Source organism: Lynx canadensis, chromosome B3 (genome assembly GCF_007474595.2).
Source record: "Lynx canadensis isolate LIC74 chromosome B3, mLynCan4.pri.v2, whole genome shotgun sequence".
Classification (NCBI taxonomy): Eukaryota; Metazoa; Chordata; class Mammalia; order Carnivora; family Felidae; genus Lynx; species Lynx canadensis.
The window spans coordinates 121,912,249-121,929,567 of record NC_044308.2 but is presented as its reverse complement, the minus strand read 5'-3'; the positions used below and the strand labels follow the sequence as shown (position 1 = coordinate 121,929,567).

The window sequence follows — 17,319 nt, the reverse complement described above, 5'->3', positions numbered from 1 at the left end:
CATTTTCTGAGTGCTCAAGGAAAGTCTAGATGAATAAACCATAAGACTTAGTAGCACCTAAAGGTTAGGAGCATGACTGCCCACATTTGAATCTGTCTGTACCCTAGTGTTCTTACTTGTAAAATGGCAGTGATACCAGTCCTAGGCTTGTGACCTGGGGGACATGGCCTTCATTATGCATTTCACCTGTATGCTCCTTGAGGCTACCTAACAGTTCTCCAGTAAGTCATTGGTGAGTGAGTGAGTAAGTGAAAGAAATTATAAAAATCCTTTCCCTCTGATATGTGGTGGGAGCCTACCGAATGTAGAGATGACCCTCCATCGTTTGGCTCTGATTCCAGTTCATTTCATCCTAAATCTCACTCTGCCTTCTGTATTTTACCTAATTTAACCATATGCTTTCTGAGAAGTGTGATTCTTAAATTAGAATGAATTTTGTGGGGACTTGTTTTGGAAAGGGTTTTATTCTTTCATGAATGGGTTATGATGGTCTGAGAATACTTGGATGTGAGGACTTGAATAATTTATGCACTGGGCCTCTCAGAAATTGATGCCCAGGATATTTTTGTAAAGAGAAGGTTGGTTGAAACTGCCAGATTTTTTTAAAGGTACAAGATAATTATGATTGTGCCTCTTCTCAAATATTGAATATTTCTTTCCATGATTTTCTAGAGAATGAAGATCTAGAAAACACCAAGGTGACCTCTCTAGTGGCTTCTGCCTCTGATCCAGAGTCCCATTCCTCACCCTACAGGTAGGGACAGCAACTGCTTGGCTCCTAGAGGTTTATCTCCTGAGATAAGGGATTAATGAGATGTGGATGGCAACTTTGAGGGGGACAGCAAGTTGGAGTGAAGAGTATGGATGGTTTGGTGACTAATTAGCCCTTAAGTGTGTTTAGGGGCAGTGTCAGATCTTTTTCAGATTATGAAATTTTCTTCACTCCCAGAGATGAAATTGTAACAAAAAGTGTAGTCTTTTTTATCTTCTCTTGAAGCCCAGGTTGAAATGTTAAAACATTAGACATGGATCCCAGGTAGACTTTCAAGACAATGTGTGTTTGGTTTTTACCCATAAGATACACAGCCACACACACACACACACACACACACACACACACACACACACACTTTTGGAGGGGTTTTTTTCTAATGTAATTTTTAGATTAAACCAGTGTGAGAACCTTCAATATTGTTATTCTTTTTTTAAAAATTTTTTTAAATATTTATTTTTGAGAGAGAGAGACAGAATGTGAGTGGGAGAGGGGCAGAGAGAGAGGGAGACATAGAATCCGAAGCAGGCTCCAGGCTCTGAGCTGTCAGCACAGAGCCCGACACGAGGCTCAAACTTACAAACCGTGAGATCGTGACCTGAGCCAAAGTTGGACTCTTTACTGACTGAGCCACCCAGGTGCCCCTCAGATTGTTCTTCTTAATTTCCTGCTCCATCCATTTCATCTATCTACTGTCATTAATATCAGAGTATATAGCAGAAAGGAAACAGTTGTACTGAGCTCTAGAATAAGTGGAAACCCAAAAAATTAATGGAATAATTAATGAAAAACTGTATTTTGGAGAACCCTGAGCAAATGGATATTATAGCCCAACTGATCTGCTCGTGACACAGTACTGTTGAGTAGAACCAGTGTGGTCTCAATGCCCCACACAAAGTTGATGGCTGGGCGTAGGGAGGAATGTCAAGATATTTAAACAATCTGTTATTCCTTTTTTTAAAATCTTTTTTTAAATGTTTATTTTTGGGAGAGATAGAGTTTGAGAGAATGTGAGTGGGGAAGGGGCAGAGAGAGAGAGGGATAGAGGATCCGAAACGGGCTCTGCACCCACAATAGAGAGCCTGATGTGGGGCTCGAACTCATGAACTGAGTTCATGATGTGAGCCGAAGTTGGAGGCTTAACCGACTGAGCCACCCAGGTGCTACTGTTACTTCCTTTTTTAAAAACATTATTTTATTTTATTTTTAAGTAAACTCTATGCCCATTGTGGGGCTAGAACTCACAACCCTGAGATCAAGAGTTGCATGCTCCACCAACTGAGTCAGCCAGGTGCCCCAGTTTGTTATTTCTTGAGTAGAATTTCTTTCTTCTTACTTTTGCATATGAAATAAAGCTTTTTCCCCCAGAATTCAGATGATGGTAGATAATAATGTTTAATATAATAATTATGGTAATATAGTTAGTGATAATAATATAATAGCCATGCTTCATTGAATATTCTCCATAATAATGATAATAAAATAGTTACTTTTTACAGAATGTTTCTTAAAAAAGTTTTTTTTAATCTTTATTTTAGAGAGAGAGTGCAGGCAGGAGAGAGAGGCAGAGGGAGAGAATTTTAAGCAGGCTCCATGCTCAGTGTGGAGCCTGATGCAGGGCTTGATCCCACAACCCTGGGATCATGACCTGAGCTGAAATCAAGAGTCAGACAGCTGCTCAACCCATTGAGCCACCCAGACGCCCCTTTTACAGAATGTTTCTATTTGCTCAGTACTATACTAGGTGCGAAAATGCATCCTACCGTTTAATCCTCCTAACAGCCCTACTGAAACAGGTGTTTCTTTTCCAATGAGGAAAACAAACGGTGAATTTAAAAATTTGCCCAAGTTCACACAGCTCTAGGTTTGTTCTCTAAAGCTCGCTCTGGTAAGTAGCATTAGAGGGGTTTTGAGTTCTATGCTTAGAGCTACTAGGTTATTTATAGAACAGTCCCTTTAGAAGACCAAGCCTCCCCAAGGCTGTGTTGATTTGAGACAATTCCTGTTCTCCTCAAATCCCAGGAGGGAGCGCCTTTTCCTTCTTGCTGCCACCAGTCTTTTTCTGGATGTTGATCTGAGGGATGTTTGGGGGCTGGCTTTTGACACGGACTGATGTTTCCTCCTAAGAATAAAGTTTTGAGTGAAGAATCTACAACATTCTTAGAAAAAAGGAGATTTAATTTTAAAGCTCTGTTTCTAAAATCTAGTGTGTGAAGAAAGAAGTCCAGTCCAAATGACGCTTGAAGTGCAGTGTTTATGTTTTGTGTATGTTAGAAATGGAAGGGCCCAACTCTCTCTCTTGCCAGTGAGGCTGGCAGGCTGGTCAGGCTGTCCCCTCCCTTGGGATGGCCTCCCTGCTCTGGGTCAGCACAAACCAGTAGGCTTACAGTGGGAGTTTTTCCTTTATGTGATTTATCATTGGCATCAAGTGATTTGCAATTTATCTTTCCCCAAATACCCTTCATTGATTCTTCAGAGCATGAAATGCTAATGTGAACATTAAACTCATGTGGCTGTTGCATGTCCTGTTTAAAATAGTTTATTTGTTGGTGTGCCTGGGTACCTCAGTTGGTTAAGCGGCTAACTTTGGTTCAGGTCATGATCTAGCCATTTGTGGGTTCGAGCCCCGCTTTGGGCTCTGTGCTGACAGCTTGGAGCCTGGAGCCTGCTTTGGATTCTGGGTCTCCCTCTGTCTGTGCCCCTCCCCCACTTGCGCTCTGTTTCTCTGTCTCTCTCAAAAATAAACATTAAAAAATTTAAAAAGAACTATTCTCTAAAATAGTTTATTTATTTTTAAAAGATTTTTTAAAATTTATTTTGAGAGAGACCGTGGGAGGGGCAGAGAGAGAAGGAGAGAGAGAATCCCAAGCAGGCTCCACACCATCAGTGTGGAGCCTGATGTGGGGCTCAAACTCATGAACCATGAAATCATGACCTGAGCCAAAATCAAAGGTTGGATGCTCAACTGACTGAGCCGTCTAGGCACCCCTAAAACTTTTTTAATAAGCAGAACAATATTTATACAAAGTAGCATACACAAAGGCAAAGAGGAGACTTAATTTTAGATGCCTTGTACAGTAAGGTCAGGCTAATGGTCAGATTAACTTGTATTCTCACATGCCAGTATTTCTCTTTTGCTCCTAAACAAAAATTAATATATTCATTTATTTATTCAACAAATATTTTGGGACCGTCTACTATTTATTCATTCAACAGATATTTGTTGAGAGCCTGCTACTTACCTGGCAGTGTTCTAGGCAATGGAGATACAACAGTCCAAGTCCCTGGTCTCGTGGCGTTTATATTCTAGTGGGAAGGGCAGACAGAAAGCAAGCATACATCCTATTTCATAGACTCTAAGTTGCCATCACCTGTAAGATGTACTGTTATTTAATGAACTACCAAGAAAGGGAAAAACGTCCCAGGCAGAGAGTCTAGTAATAGACACTCCCTCCCACCCCCACCCGCTCCCATCCTTCATGGAGCTAGGACACCAAAAGCGTGAACCTTCAGTGAAAAGTAAACAAGAAAAAAGATCCCTCCACACAGAGAAGGACCGCAAGGAAAGTTGAATGTTTCCATCTTGGCTCTGTGTAAGGGGAGGAGAAAAAGATCTCCTCTGAGAATATGAACCATGAGTCTGTAGTCACCAGTTTGTGGTCTAAATTCACCGTGCCATTGGAGTTTGAACAAAACCCTCACACAGAACTTATTCAAGTTGTCTCAGTTGGAAGCCCTCCTGAATACTGGCAGAAGCAAAGGCAAATCTCCTGGGCAAAGACTGTGTCAGTCCAGGCCCCGGGCAGTTGTAAGACACCACCAGTTTTTAGGACATCCTGCGTTTCATTTGTGTTAAAATCTGAAAACAAATACACACCTTGCAGTCAACAAGATACGAGACGTAATATGTCAGGCAGTAGTGAGTGCAGTGAAGACAGGCGAACAGGGTAAGGCTAGAAGGACTGATGGGGCTAGGGCAGGGTGAACCATTCAACATGCGGCTATCTGGGGAGCCTCCCTAGAAGTGATAGCTGAGCAGAAGCCTGAAGGAAGCCCTCAGGTAACTGGCAGCAGGATATTCTAGGCTGAGGTGACAGCGGGTGCAAAACCCTCGAATGCTTGAGGTGTTTGAGGACCCTCAGAGATTCAAGAGGCCATTGTGACTGCAATGGACTGGGCACGACGACATGAGGTCATTTTAGGAGATGAGGGTTCCATGTGATGGGCCTGGCAGTAGATGCCATGCATGCCGGGAACAGGGCCCATCCCTGCCATCAGGCTCACTTACTAATGGAAGACACAGATAGGGATAAAGAGTGTCAAGAAACAAAAGCAGACTGGAATTTCTGGGCTTAAGAGAAAAAATAGGCTTGCAGCCTAGCCTAATTTACATTTTACACAGGATTACCCAAGCAAAACCATAAAAATCAACAGTATCCCATACCTTTGGTTTTTATAGTGACTACCTCTTGTTTGTCCTGAGGTAGGTTGGGGTGACTTGTATACTCCAAAAGATGGCTCTATTTTATCTGAAAAGAGGTAATTTGTAAACTAGGAGTGCTTTTTCTTGTTTATAATTTAAAAAAGAAGAGAGAAAGAAACTAATGAACACCAAATAAGTCCTGTTTCCCCATATTGTCTCTGGTACTGTTTTCCAGTCATTTACTCAGTGGGGAAATGATGCTTGAAAACAGTGGTTCCCAAACCTTTACACAATTCAAAGTTATTGAGAATCCCAAAGAATTTTTCCTGTGGTTTATCTCTATCAATGTTTACTATATTAGAAATTAAAACTGAAAAATTAAAAAATAGTTATTGATTTAAAAATGAAAATAATGAACTCATTGCACGTAAACATAAATAATATGTTTTTAATGGAAAACAACTGTTTTCCAAAGCAGAAATAATTTAGTGAGAATAGAGATGTTGTAACTCTCTTTCATGTCTGGCTTCACAAAGACAGTTGGATTCTTAGATCTGCTTCCGCGTACATTCTGTTGCAACATCTCGTGTCCTATACTGGAAAACTCTAATGTATTCTCTTGAGAAGATAGAAATCAAAAAAGGCAATCACGTTTTAGAATTATTATAAAAAAAAGTCTGAAGAGCCCCAGCGGTCCTCGAACTGAACTCTGATGACTGCTGCTCTAAAGAATCCCATGCCACCTTTTGTTGACAACAGATTTCCAAGAGACCTGGGGTGTTGTGCCATTGCCCTGGCACCTAGCTCACTTTGTGGTCTTTCCAGAAGCCAGGGGAAAGGGAAGAGAGCCGAAATTATTCCTCTGCTTCTTTAAAAGTATTCAAATTGTCAGGCCTTAAGTCATTGGGATAATAGATTAACGTGCTTAAAAAGGGAAAGAAAATGATGACCTTCTTTTATTAGCCAGTGTGATCTGGAGGATGGTGTGAGGCGGAAAGGCTGAAAGACTGCTCCCAGCCTGACTGGAGAGGGATTGCCTTGCTAATCAGTTTGCGCCCCCTGTGTTTTGGTGATCGATTTCTGGCCCTGGCAAGGCCTCCTCTGTTTGCTTCTAACAGAAGTTTTATGTGTAGAACAGAACTGGGATTCTGACTTTTCTTTTGTTGAAGTCCTGTGTGGAGCAGATGGTGTGGGTCCCAGAGAACAAAACTCAGACGACTGACCTGCGTGTTCGCCATAGTTCTCAGAACCTGGGGCCTGGCTTCATCAGTCCTGGGCCGTCACACGCTGTCACCGCTTTATTGTGGGCCAAGTCAGCCCGGGGCAGTGGTCAGCTAAACTGACAGTGGACCCAAATGCCAGAGGAAAGCAGAGGTTGGGAGATGTCCCTTGAAGGTTGTTTTATTTCTAAGTTTCTCCAAGACTACTGTGCCCTTTGAAAGAGTCCTTGAATTGACATGCTGTCTTCTTCTGAGAGGCCACAGACGGTATCTCGAGCGAGTGAGGATGCCACCGAAGATCTGCGAAAGACAGCTGGTGCCTTGGAGGCGCAGGCCTTGGTGGAGCAGGAATCGCTGCCTGCAGACCAGGCCCAGGTCCTCAACAAGGTAGGGAGGGCAATGTCGCAGTCTCTTCGGGAGGAGCGGTGTGTGGCACCAGAATCTAGATGTGTGTGGATGGGTTGGACCTAGAAAGCATCGGGGCGTCTCAGTTTTATTTATTTGGAGAATGGTCATGTGTGTCACCCTCAGGGCCCATCACTGAACTAGCAGCTACTCAAGAAATGAAGTGTTAGAATGGATGCTCATGTGGCGTCTGACATCCTCTGGATGTGAAGAGCCTTCAACCATGAGATCGTGTTTTCGCTTCAGTTTTTTTGTGGTAGATCTACTCAGGATTTATGGTCAAGGTTCCATAGAAGTGGTGTAGATAGCAGTAATCTCCCTGCCATGGAGGAAGGAGTTGTTTGTATTATTACTAACACATATATTATAATAACTAATGGTATTATGGTCAATAAAGACAATGCCAAACATTATCATTACATTTGCTTTACGAAGCATTTTTATCCACAATACTTCATTTGCTTCTGAGAACAAACCTATGAGACAGGTACCATTATGTTCCCATTTTACAGATGAGGGAACTGAAGCCAAGATCTGTTGGTGACTTTACTAATGCTGTGCTGCTAATATGTTGCAAACTAAATCCTTTGTTTAGCCTTGTGGAAAAGGAAAGACTCATGTAAGCAGGTTAGCCAAAGTCTGATTCACCTCATTTGGCAATAGAGGTAATATCTTCAGAAAGAGATATTATGAGAATATAGTCTGGGATGAATTCAAAATTTCTTTCTTTCTTTCTTGCAAATATAATTCTGGTTTCTTAACTGGATAGCTATCTCACTGGTATGCTGTCCCGTGTGGCCAGTGGGTGTACATTTCTTGAGTTGCCTGCTGACTGCTTGGAGAAGGATCAAGAAGTTATGGCATAAAAACAAGAAACGGGAGCACTGATCTGAGTGGTTTCATGTGAAACCCGCTAGAGAGAGACTGCGGCCTCCTGCCATGGGTTAGCGAGGGCTTCGAATTTCAAGGGATGCTTGTACTCTTCCGTGGAGGTTAGATATCTGGCAGCAAATGGACTGTTTAAATACATTAAAACAGGTGAAATGACAATTATTTACAGAGCACTGTTAGTGGATGTGACAGCCAGTGGCATGGGACATCCCGGATGTGCCGTGGATAAGCCAGGGACAGAGAATATAAACCACAGGCTCTCTCTGCAGTGCTTTGGTGACTTGATTGACAGGGATCTGGAGGTAGCCTGGGAGTGGGGATTGTAGCAGGAGGCTGTGTGGTAGAGTCAGAGCCGGGCTAAACCCCGGATGCAAGCGCTGTCATGAGAGGGGCCACAGGGAGGTGCTGTGCAGGTCACGGTGCGGCACAGAAACACTATTCGTGCAGAAGTCAGTAGCAAGCTTGGAGGAAATTCACGGGCAAGGATTTTATAAAGGGTCTGGAGTGGGAGAGCTGCAAAAGGGAGGAGGGAACATAGCACATCAGGCTTTGAGCTGATGGAAAGTGGAGGCAATGGGGCAGGGGTGGGCAGCCCCCTTGAGAAGGAGGCTAATTGGAATCTGCCACGCTAGTAAGTGCTCTAATCAGATTTCCATTGTGCAGATGGCCAAGTACCAAGTTCCACAAAGGTCCGGGGACATCGTTATGATCCAGTCTGAGCACACAGGAGCTATAGATATCCTTTCAGCTGATTTGGAATCTGCAGATCTCCTGGGGGATCACAGGAAAGGTGAGAGCTTTGGGGGTATGGAAGGTAGTTTCTTTGTTCCCAGTGGGTGCTTAAATAAAGACAGGCAGACAGATGGAAGGAAACTAAGAAGGTGACTTGTGGAAGGCAGTCAAAGAAGCCAGGAAGTAGAAAGAATGTCTTTGACTATGACACCCTGCCTAAGCAAAATGCCAGATTTGGCTGTATTTTCTCTTGGTTTCTCAGTAGTAAGCTGCTTGTCCTTTTAGTGTCCCCACCTCTGATGGCTCCTCCGTGCATCTGGACCTTTACCAAGATGAAGGAATTCAAAAGCAAGCTGGGCAAAGAGAAGAACAGCCGTCTGGTGGTGAAGCGGGGTGAGGTGGTGACCATCCGGGTACCTACCCATCCAGAGGGAAAGCGTGTTTGCTGGGAGTTTGCGACTGATGACTATGACATTGGCTTTGGAGTTTATTTTGACTGGACCCCTGTAACCAGCACTGACATAACTGTGCAGGTCAGTGATTCCAGTGAGGATGAGGATGAAGATGAAGAAGAGGAGGAAGAGATTGAAGGTAAATTTAATTTTAGCATAATTTGCAATTTGCTTCTTCTGGCTCAACCCAGTTTCTAATGACCACTTCCCGTATTATACCAGTCCTTCCCTTCCTTAGAATGCAGGCAAGGAATCCTGCTTTCAGCACTGTAAGCTAAACTGAGTGGTACAGGCCAAAGTCTGACCCTCAAAGAACATTCTGGTGGGGTTGGTATTGGTGCCTTAGTGGAAAGCTTCTTTTGCTTTTAATCAGTATCCAGCTGTTTCCCCAACATCTCCTTGGGGAAAGGGATGGGATGGGCAGGAAAGGGGTGGGTCAGTGCTGCAGTATATAGATCACGTATAAACCGAGATTATTTTATATTTCTCTCATAGTTTGGGATATTTGCCATTGTTCTTAGTCTGGAACCAAACTGGATGATTGCACATTGCTGACTGTACTCCTCTCCAGCCTGTCACAGTTCGCCGACTACTGTTTACTTCCTTCATTTCATGTCCAGAGCAGTTTTCTTTAACCTAAATAATCTTTATTGAGATATAATTGATGTATAACATCATATTAGTTTGAAATGTACCACGTAGTGACTTAATATCTGTAAATATTGCAAAATAGGCCCAGAGTAGTTTTAAACATAGTTTCTGTGCTCTATTCCAGTTGTTATTTGCAATGCCTACTCAGGATGACTCAGAGGCTTTTTTTTTTTTTTTTTTTTTTTTTTTTTTTTTTTTTTACAATAGTATGAGTAGGTTCTAAGTAGGTTCCAAGCATCTTGATTTTTCTATATAATCTTTAAAATCAATCCCTTGCTTCTTCGTGGAAAGGCAAGTCTGCAGGGAAATCTTCAGGTTTTTAGGCAGTGGGGGGAACCTTGTGTCTTACTTTGCTGTTCTTTAGGAGGCCAAGTAGAAGTTCTGGGTCACTCTGTTCAGTGTGTTTGTATTTCCTACCTCCATTAGCTGTTTCTTTCTCCTGTTGAATGAAGAGGTGTCAGAATCTTCCCTTCGAAATATTTTCTCCCCCTTGGAGATGTCCAGACACTTCCGGAACTAGGTGGGCTGTATAAGGCTAAATCATTGTTTCTCAGTGGAGACATTATTGGCATTTGGGGTGGGATGCTTCTTTGCTGGGCAGGTACTGTCCTGATGTTAAGTGCTCCTGGACACTCGGGCACTAAATGCAGTATCACCCACTAGTTTCTCTGATGGCCAAAAGGTCAGCAGACATCTCCAAATTCCCGTAGGAGGGTAAGAGCATTCCCGCGGCTAAACGCCACTAAGTCACGTGGCGTGACTGGTCCATTCTTTTCTCTTGAGGTCGGATTACTCAGTCTCTGAAGTCATATCCCAACACTGTGCCATTTTGCTTATGCAGACCCTGTCCCAGTTGGAGACGTAGAGAGAGGCTCCAGGAGCTCCCTTCGAGGCCGCTATGGGGAAGTCATGCCCGTGTACCGGCGAGACAGCCACCGGGACGTGCAGGCTGGCAGCCACGACTACCCTGGCGAGGGCATCTACCTGCTCAAGTTCGACAACTCCTACTCCCTGCTCCGCAACAAGACTCTCTACTTCCACATCTACTACACTAGCTGAAGGCCCGCCGGGACAGGAGGCAGGCGGGTATTTGCTGGCTGGAGCAGGCTGCCAGCTGGTGCCTCTCGTTTTGGATAGGCAAGAGCTAAAAGTTGAGCGTGAGGCTCCTGACCCTCACGTCCTGCCTGGCATGCCTGACTGTTGACCCCATGTAGCTTTTCCCCCTTCTCGGCTTCTGCAGGTGGTGGTGTAGTGCTCCTGTTCTGTGGTCCTTGACTCACGCTCCTCTTGCTTCAGACTCCGGCCACGTCCCTCCGTGAAGGAGCCCATTGGGCAAAAGCCTAAAGGGTAGTTGGGTGTTGTCTTTTAAAAATAGGCTTGTTTTGGTACGAGGTATTATTCCAGTTGCTGCTCTCTCCTCTCCCACAGCCTATATTGCAGATGTGTTTAGTGGCACCCAGTCTTCATCTTTTGAAAGTGCTGGAAGAGGAAAAGCACATTGTCCATGAAGGAACCCAGTGTTTTGGACGGAGAAAGCTCTGTCCAGCCTCTCACCACTGCCATATTCCCGCCTGCTGGTTCTTCTTGGTCTGTAGCACAGGCCGGGAGCCCTCACTGCCTTTGGAGGGGTGTTAGTAGTCCAGATTGTTCAACTCCGCCTCGTGCCCTCCTCTTGCCTTTCCCACGCCTGTGTCCTTGCCCTCACGGCAAGAATGTCCATGCAGTCTAAGTGACGATCACGTAGTCTAAGATCCAGAGGGGAGAAACTGCCTCCATCACTTCCTGCTTCAAGAGGTAGTGTCCCTTAGCAAGGGTGCTGGCAGTTGAAGGGGAAAGGTGGAAATTAGGTACTAGATTGATCTCAGAATCCACATCTTTGCAAGTCAAATGTTACTGAATTATTATTTTTCGTATAATCAAAGAAGGGGTATAATCTGAGAGACAAGGTTAAAAAACAGAAACCACTCCAGATTCCCCACCATTCTTTTTTATCTTGAGGGTAGGAGTGTTATTTAGTAATTTTTCTTCAGAAACAATCTGACTTCAAGTTTCTGGATTTAGGTTTCTTGCATTGAGGGTTTAAAGCTTTCGGTGTTCGAAGTCTCTTAGAAAAGGTGGTAATGAAACTTCACTGTTGCTGCTGATGGGATTTGTCTTTACCAGGCCAAAGCTTGCATTTTCTGGGTCACAGCCTTCCCACTGTATTAGTCATGAGGCCCAGGAGTGCCACGGGAGGATAGGGGAGTCAGTAGCCAAAACGGTGGGGTGGCTGGGCCTCGGGCAGAGAGGGGACCACTGTGGTTGTCTGTACCTCCTTGTTTCTTATTCCTTGTGTTGAGTCTGTTACTGCCTTAGAATTTTGAGGAATGATTCAATTTATTTATTACTTTATTTATTTTTTGGCACATTTCATTTTTGCCTCTGAGATACTTTCCATCTGTTTCTTAGAAGGCTTCTGTCTGCTCTGAGCCATTTAGGCCTCCTCTTCTGTGGAGTGAGATGATGATTTTAGGAGAAGCTGGGAAGTGATAATTCCCTTCCTGCAGGTCAGTCCTAGGATGCTTTGGGAGGACTCTGCCCTTCTGGGGTGGACGATGCCACCCTCCCCCAGGATTCCCTGTGAGGAATTCCAGGCCGTGAGGGGCCCTGCCCATTCACCCAGGATTGAGTGCAGGGGAGTTGACTTGCCAATCAAGGATATCCTATGATTCTGGGATTTCGAAGTCCTTTGCCTGCTCTGAGGAGTCCTCTTCCTCATGATGTTTCCTTTGGCTCATCCCTTTCTTGTGCAGGTGTCTGACACCAAACCTGTCCTCCCTACGGGAGCAGGAACTCGATCAGGGCTCCTCACGGTAGCACCTGTGTCACCAACAAAGGGCCATACAGCCTGTACCTTCTCTTCCCCTGGGAGCGAAGCCCCAAGGAGGGTAGGATGTTGTGGACCGAGCAGCATCACACCACCATTGTTTTATATTTCAATGCGTTTTGTAGAGGATTACACTGGCCAGCGTTTATCTACCTTGTAAGAAATTAGAAATGATTTTAGGGACTATCTGTTCGGGCAGCGAAAAGCGAACTCGCTGCACATCATCTAATCGTGAGATAAACGGAGTGAGCACTCTTTCAGCATGAAGTTGAATCCTGCCTTAGCTAATTGAGTCTAATCTTTATAAAATAATTTTCTACTGAGCTGTTCTCCAGTCAGCTAAAGCCTTGCTTATTTATTTTTCCTGTTTATTATTAACTTCTGGCTTTCTCTTAAAATGGAGCTGTCAGGCCCTAGCAAGCTCCCTGGGACAACAAACACTCTTTATTTTTGCCATGAGCATCTCTGTACTTACTTTCTTTGGCATCCTGGTTCTGGTGCATCAGGGAAGCCTGAGGGACCTGTTCCTGTCACCTCCGTGTGCCTCTTTTTGTCTGGTCACTTTTGAAATCCTGGACATTGTTACATTTCACCCTGCACTGGCGTTTCTTTGTTCCATTAGCACAAAATGGCTAAAAAGATATTTTCGCTGTCTAACCATTTACTCTTCTCCTATTAAATTTCTGCAATCATTGAACTGTAGGGACCAAATATTATTTGTGGAAGCACATGTAATTACTGAGAATTTCATAGCCCAGCGAATCCTCAGAGATCATCCTTTCCTTAATCTCTCCCTGTCCAAATTCTTAAAAGCAAACAATGAAATCAAAGTCCTCTGCTTCCCCTGTCACCCTATTCTCTAGAGCACAAATAAATACTAACAAACAGAATTCTGAGAATGCTTTGTAGTGGGAGAAAGATAGAAATTCTCTACACACAGTAGCTGACTTCTTAAATTTCTTCAGTCTGTTTAGCTTGGCCACTCTGTTGAGAGATGGGGCTTTTAGAAAGGAGGACATGTTTAAAGTGTTAATTTTTTCTAACACTTTTTGATACAGAATTTTCAGCAAGCAGAGGACTTAAAAGTAGAGTAAGTGTAACTGTGATGCTGCTCTGGAAAGACTTTATTCTAATCTGTTGCTTTATGACAGGTCCTCAGGACTCCAGAGTTAAAACTCAATCCTCAGACAATGTATAGCTTTATAATGGGAGTAGGTAACAACCTGAAATAAGGCCATTCATGTATTTTTAAAATATTTTTTTATCTGTTATTTAGGAAGGGAAACCTCAGACTTTTTTAAAGTACATATTGCCCCCTACTACGTGTATATGAAAGAGTTAAATCTGAGAGTTCTCTGTCTTATGTTTATCAGTAGGACTCAACATTATTGCAAAACTTACCAGTTATAGAAAATATCTGAGTTTTGATGTTTTTGATCGGCCCTATCCAGTTCCTCTTTGGAACAATTAGGCGAAAACCCAAATCCTAAAGTCTGTATCTTTATATTTATTTTTTAAGACCACTTTTCTGCAAAATGTTGCCTTTTAACCCCAAAGTATATGATTCTAAGGCATGGAGTTGAGTGACTCTAACATTTATGTAAAAGATGATTGTTTTAGTGGAGGGAGGGGGAGAGGCGTGAATGAGTTTTGTGCAGCTTAGGGACTACCTTTTAAAACTGATAGTAAGGAAGAAAAAGAGAGTAAAATGAGGGGAAGAGAGATAAGCTATCAAATGCATCCCAGAGTTTTGCTCATATCCCAATTTTGTTTGTTCTTTAGTCTGTATTTCATTAGTTGGAACTGTTGTTGAAGTCAGAAGCCTTGCTGGTCCTCATTATGGTTGTTGGAGAAACCTCCAAACCCCTTTTGCTGTCTTTCCCAACAGGATAGACTCCTTCTGAGTAGGTCTTCTCTACCAAGTGTAATCCCCTGACCCGAGGCTGGATTTCATCTCCGTGTTCTCTGGGCCGTGGAGAAGGATGGTGAAACTAGAAAGGGGCTGGGAGGAGGTGCAGCTGTGTCTCGGCAGCCCCCGTTGGTTTTGACTTGGCCAAGAAAGGGATGAAATCAGTTAATTTTGACCAACATCACAGAAGGGCCTCAGGCCACAGGCATATGTTTGCGAACCAGCTATGCCCCTGCAGGCTGACCTCCCTGTGAGGTGTAGGAATCACTATCTTCTTTAACCTGTGTGGAATGGTCACACACATAGCAGTAAGTGGGACAGTTCTCTCTTTAAAGAGCTTCCATTTGGAATTTCTCCTGGGTCTAAAAGGTCCACATCAGCGTCTTTAACTAGTCTCTTTCCACCTGGCCGCAAGGGTAGAACTCCTGGAAACCTGAATTTGCTGGAAAAGGAAAAAGCACCATCCCTATAGAATCTCAGCGGTTGAAGAGAGTTGGAAGGTGAGTTTCTGTCTGAAGGAAGGTAATTTCATTTCTTTTATTGTGAGGGGCCGCACATTAAGGGATTAATGCTCTTTAGAGAGCAAGTCATTGTTTGAATTGTGTTTGTGCTCAGGAAGCCACGATGCATGATTCTCTGGGAAGTAAGTAGGAAATGGGTATCTAGAACCAATCACAAGCTGGGTGCTCTCCAGTAACCCAGTGTGTGGTGAGCCTCTTTACAGCCAAAGTCCCAGTCTTCATGCATGGAATCCATTCCTAGGCCCTCATTTCCACACACCTGAGAGATAAAGAGGGACTAGGCTCCCTCCATTTCTCTATGATATCTTGATTATTTATGATATTGTTTAGCACTGGCAGTATGGTATCCAAGGCCTCTGTTTATCCGATTAATCATCTAGTGTGAGTTGAGTGGATAAGGCAGTCAGCCTTGGTTGGAAGTAGGACTGGGGAAGGATTATGACTTATAGTCCCATATTGGGATAGCTGAGTTACTGGTGTATGACTATACAATCATCAGTTGGAACTCTTGTTAACCTTACCAAGTGAATGAAGAGGATATGCCATTGGGATACTGATGAAGACAACAAGTTAATTGAGTCGAGTAATAACTAGAGCAAGCCCTCCTTCTCTGGGAACTATGTGTGTCACAGGTTATAAATGCAATTGTAGTGTGAGTTTGCAGCTCCTCCGTGTTCTCAGAAGGAGAGGAACCCCCTGGAAGTTGGGTCCTGGTGGGCAGTTTTCTGGAGATGGGGGAGGCATCCAGGAGAAAACTGCTTTGGCTTAGTTGGTACCTGGTGATGGTCGGTGTTACCCCTTTGCTCTGTCTAACCCATCTAGCATCTGTGAGCACTTCTTTGGCCTCTACCCACTTATTTAGATTCTGAGGTTAGGGCAGGATTTGGGACCCAGAGGGTGAGAGAAGCTTTGCTAAGTATTATGTGACCAGATTTCATTGCTCCTGCCTGAACCATGAAGGCCACACAAACCCCTGCTGTTTGAATCGCTTGTCACTAAGCTAAGAAAACCCAGTGGCCCAAGGCCTGATGGGGTTCATTTATAAATAGTTATTCCTTCACAAACGAAGTCCACATGTAAGATGCTGGCTTTGAAATTATTTGTGGTTCTGGTCACTGGTTTGAACTCATGATCTGATTACCATTATACATACTTTGATTTCTTTTAGGTCCCAGGCATGTGGACCGGGTTAATTTCATGGCTCTTCCTTACTCTAAGATGTGAGGAGAAAGTGCCCCAGAAATACAGATATACAGGCTTCCTTATTAGATTCCACAGTTTTCTGTCACTTAAAGTACTTATCTAAGGGTAAAATAATATATGTGAAATGACTTCCAGGGGACAAAGTGCATTTTCTAAAAGTTCTGATATAGGGTCATGAACAAGTCTGAAGTTTAGGTTTGGGATATTCTAGCATATAGGGTTCCAGAAGAGCCCTTAGCCAACAGTTTAAAGAGTTCTCTTCCTGAACTCACTTCTTCACTCAGGTTTGAAATATCTCTGTGTAAAATGTTCCTTGTTATTGTTATTGTTATTGTTGATTTTTAGGTTCAGGCTGACAGTTGTCTGGAAAACATTATCTTAATTCCTTCTCTCACATCCTAAGTAGTACATTGTACTAAGAAATTACATGTTAAAAACTCTACTGACCTCCATTTCTGAGATTATTGTCCCATAAATGAAGTTGTTTTAATTTAATCAAGTTGAATTATGTCCATTTAGCCATGTTCAAGAGCAAGTGTGAAGTCTAGAGAAAGCAGTCCTGTAACCCATGGACTCTGGTGTGCCCATTTGCCCTTAATAATGGGAAACATTTTGAAATTCCCAGAAGAAAGTTGCTTTGTAATCAAAGGGATGGATTATGAGAAAGCCAGACTTTGGGGAAGGATAACTGGGATAGAGGGAGGTGCTTGCAGATTTCCTAAACTACTTTATGCCATTTAACTTATATTTCTGAAAGGCCTGCTTTGGTGCTGTGCACTGAGATCTGTCCATTGAATGAAAGATGATGATGCTTTCTTGGCAAATTGGCAACCACAAAGGCGTCCTTTCCTTATTCTATATCATGCTTTGACGCTGATGTTACAAAAGGGGTCTGAAAGGGAAACAGTCTTTTCTTTAAAGTATAAAAGTAGCCCAACCAATCATTTATTGCAGTCATCTTGTTGTACATGTTCTGTATCATGAGAAATGCTGTCAACAGATCCTATGATTTCTAAGAGCTCTGTACCAAATTGTTACTCAATCGTTGTGTCCTGCTGAGTGGTTTTTCCTTTAAAATACCTTCTCTTACCACCCTGTGGCACTGAATTTGTTGCTGTGATACACAGATGATCCTGAGCTGTGGTTCTTTAAATAGCTCAGTTCTTGTGTTTTTATATTCCGTAACTGTTTTGTGAAGCTTTTGTGCATTCTTTGTCTTCTCTTCCAAGTTTTGAAATCTGTCCTAAATAAACTTTTTCACTATGCACCTGAAA

The 17,319-nt window shown here is 43.3% G+C and overlaps 1 protein-coding gene across 2 annotated transcripts in view; it reads left to right on the top strand.

Annotated features, from left to right (window-relative positions):
- TMED8 (transmembrane p24 trafficking protein family member 8) overlaps positions 1-17,319 on the top strand; it is a 69,544-nt gene extending 52,225 nt beyond the window's left edge. The window contains exons 2-6 of one of the 2 annotated variants that reach the window (XM_030319669.1): positions 673-754; positions 6,673-6,802; positions 8,375-8,501; positions 8,729-9,034; positions 10,388-17,319. In XM_030319669.1, the coding sequence (XP_030175529.1) occupies positions 673-754; positions 6,673-6,802; positions 8,375-8,501; positions 8,729-9,034; positions 10,388-10,605 (863 nt within the window). In that variant the 3' untranslated portion in view covers positions 10,606-17,319. Of the gene's footprint in view, positions 1-672; positions 755-6,672; positions 6,803-8,374; positions 8,502-8,728; positions 9,035-10,387 lie in introns of those variants that run through there. The other variant, XM_030319668.1, reaches the window with a different exon arrangement.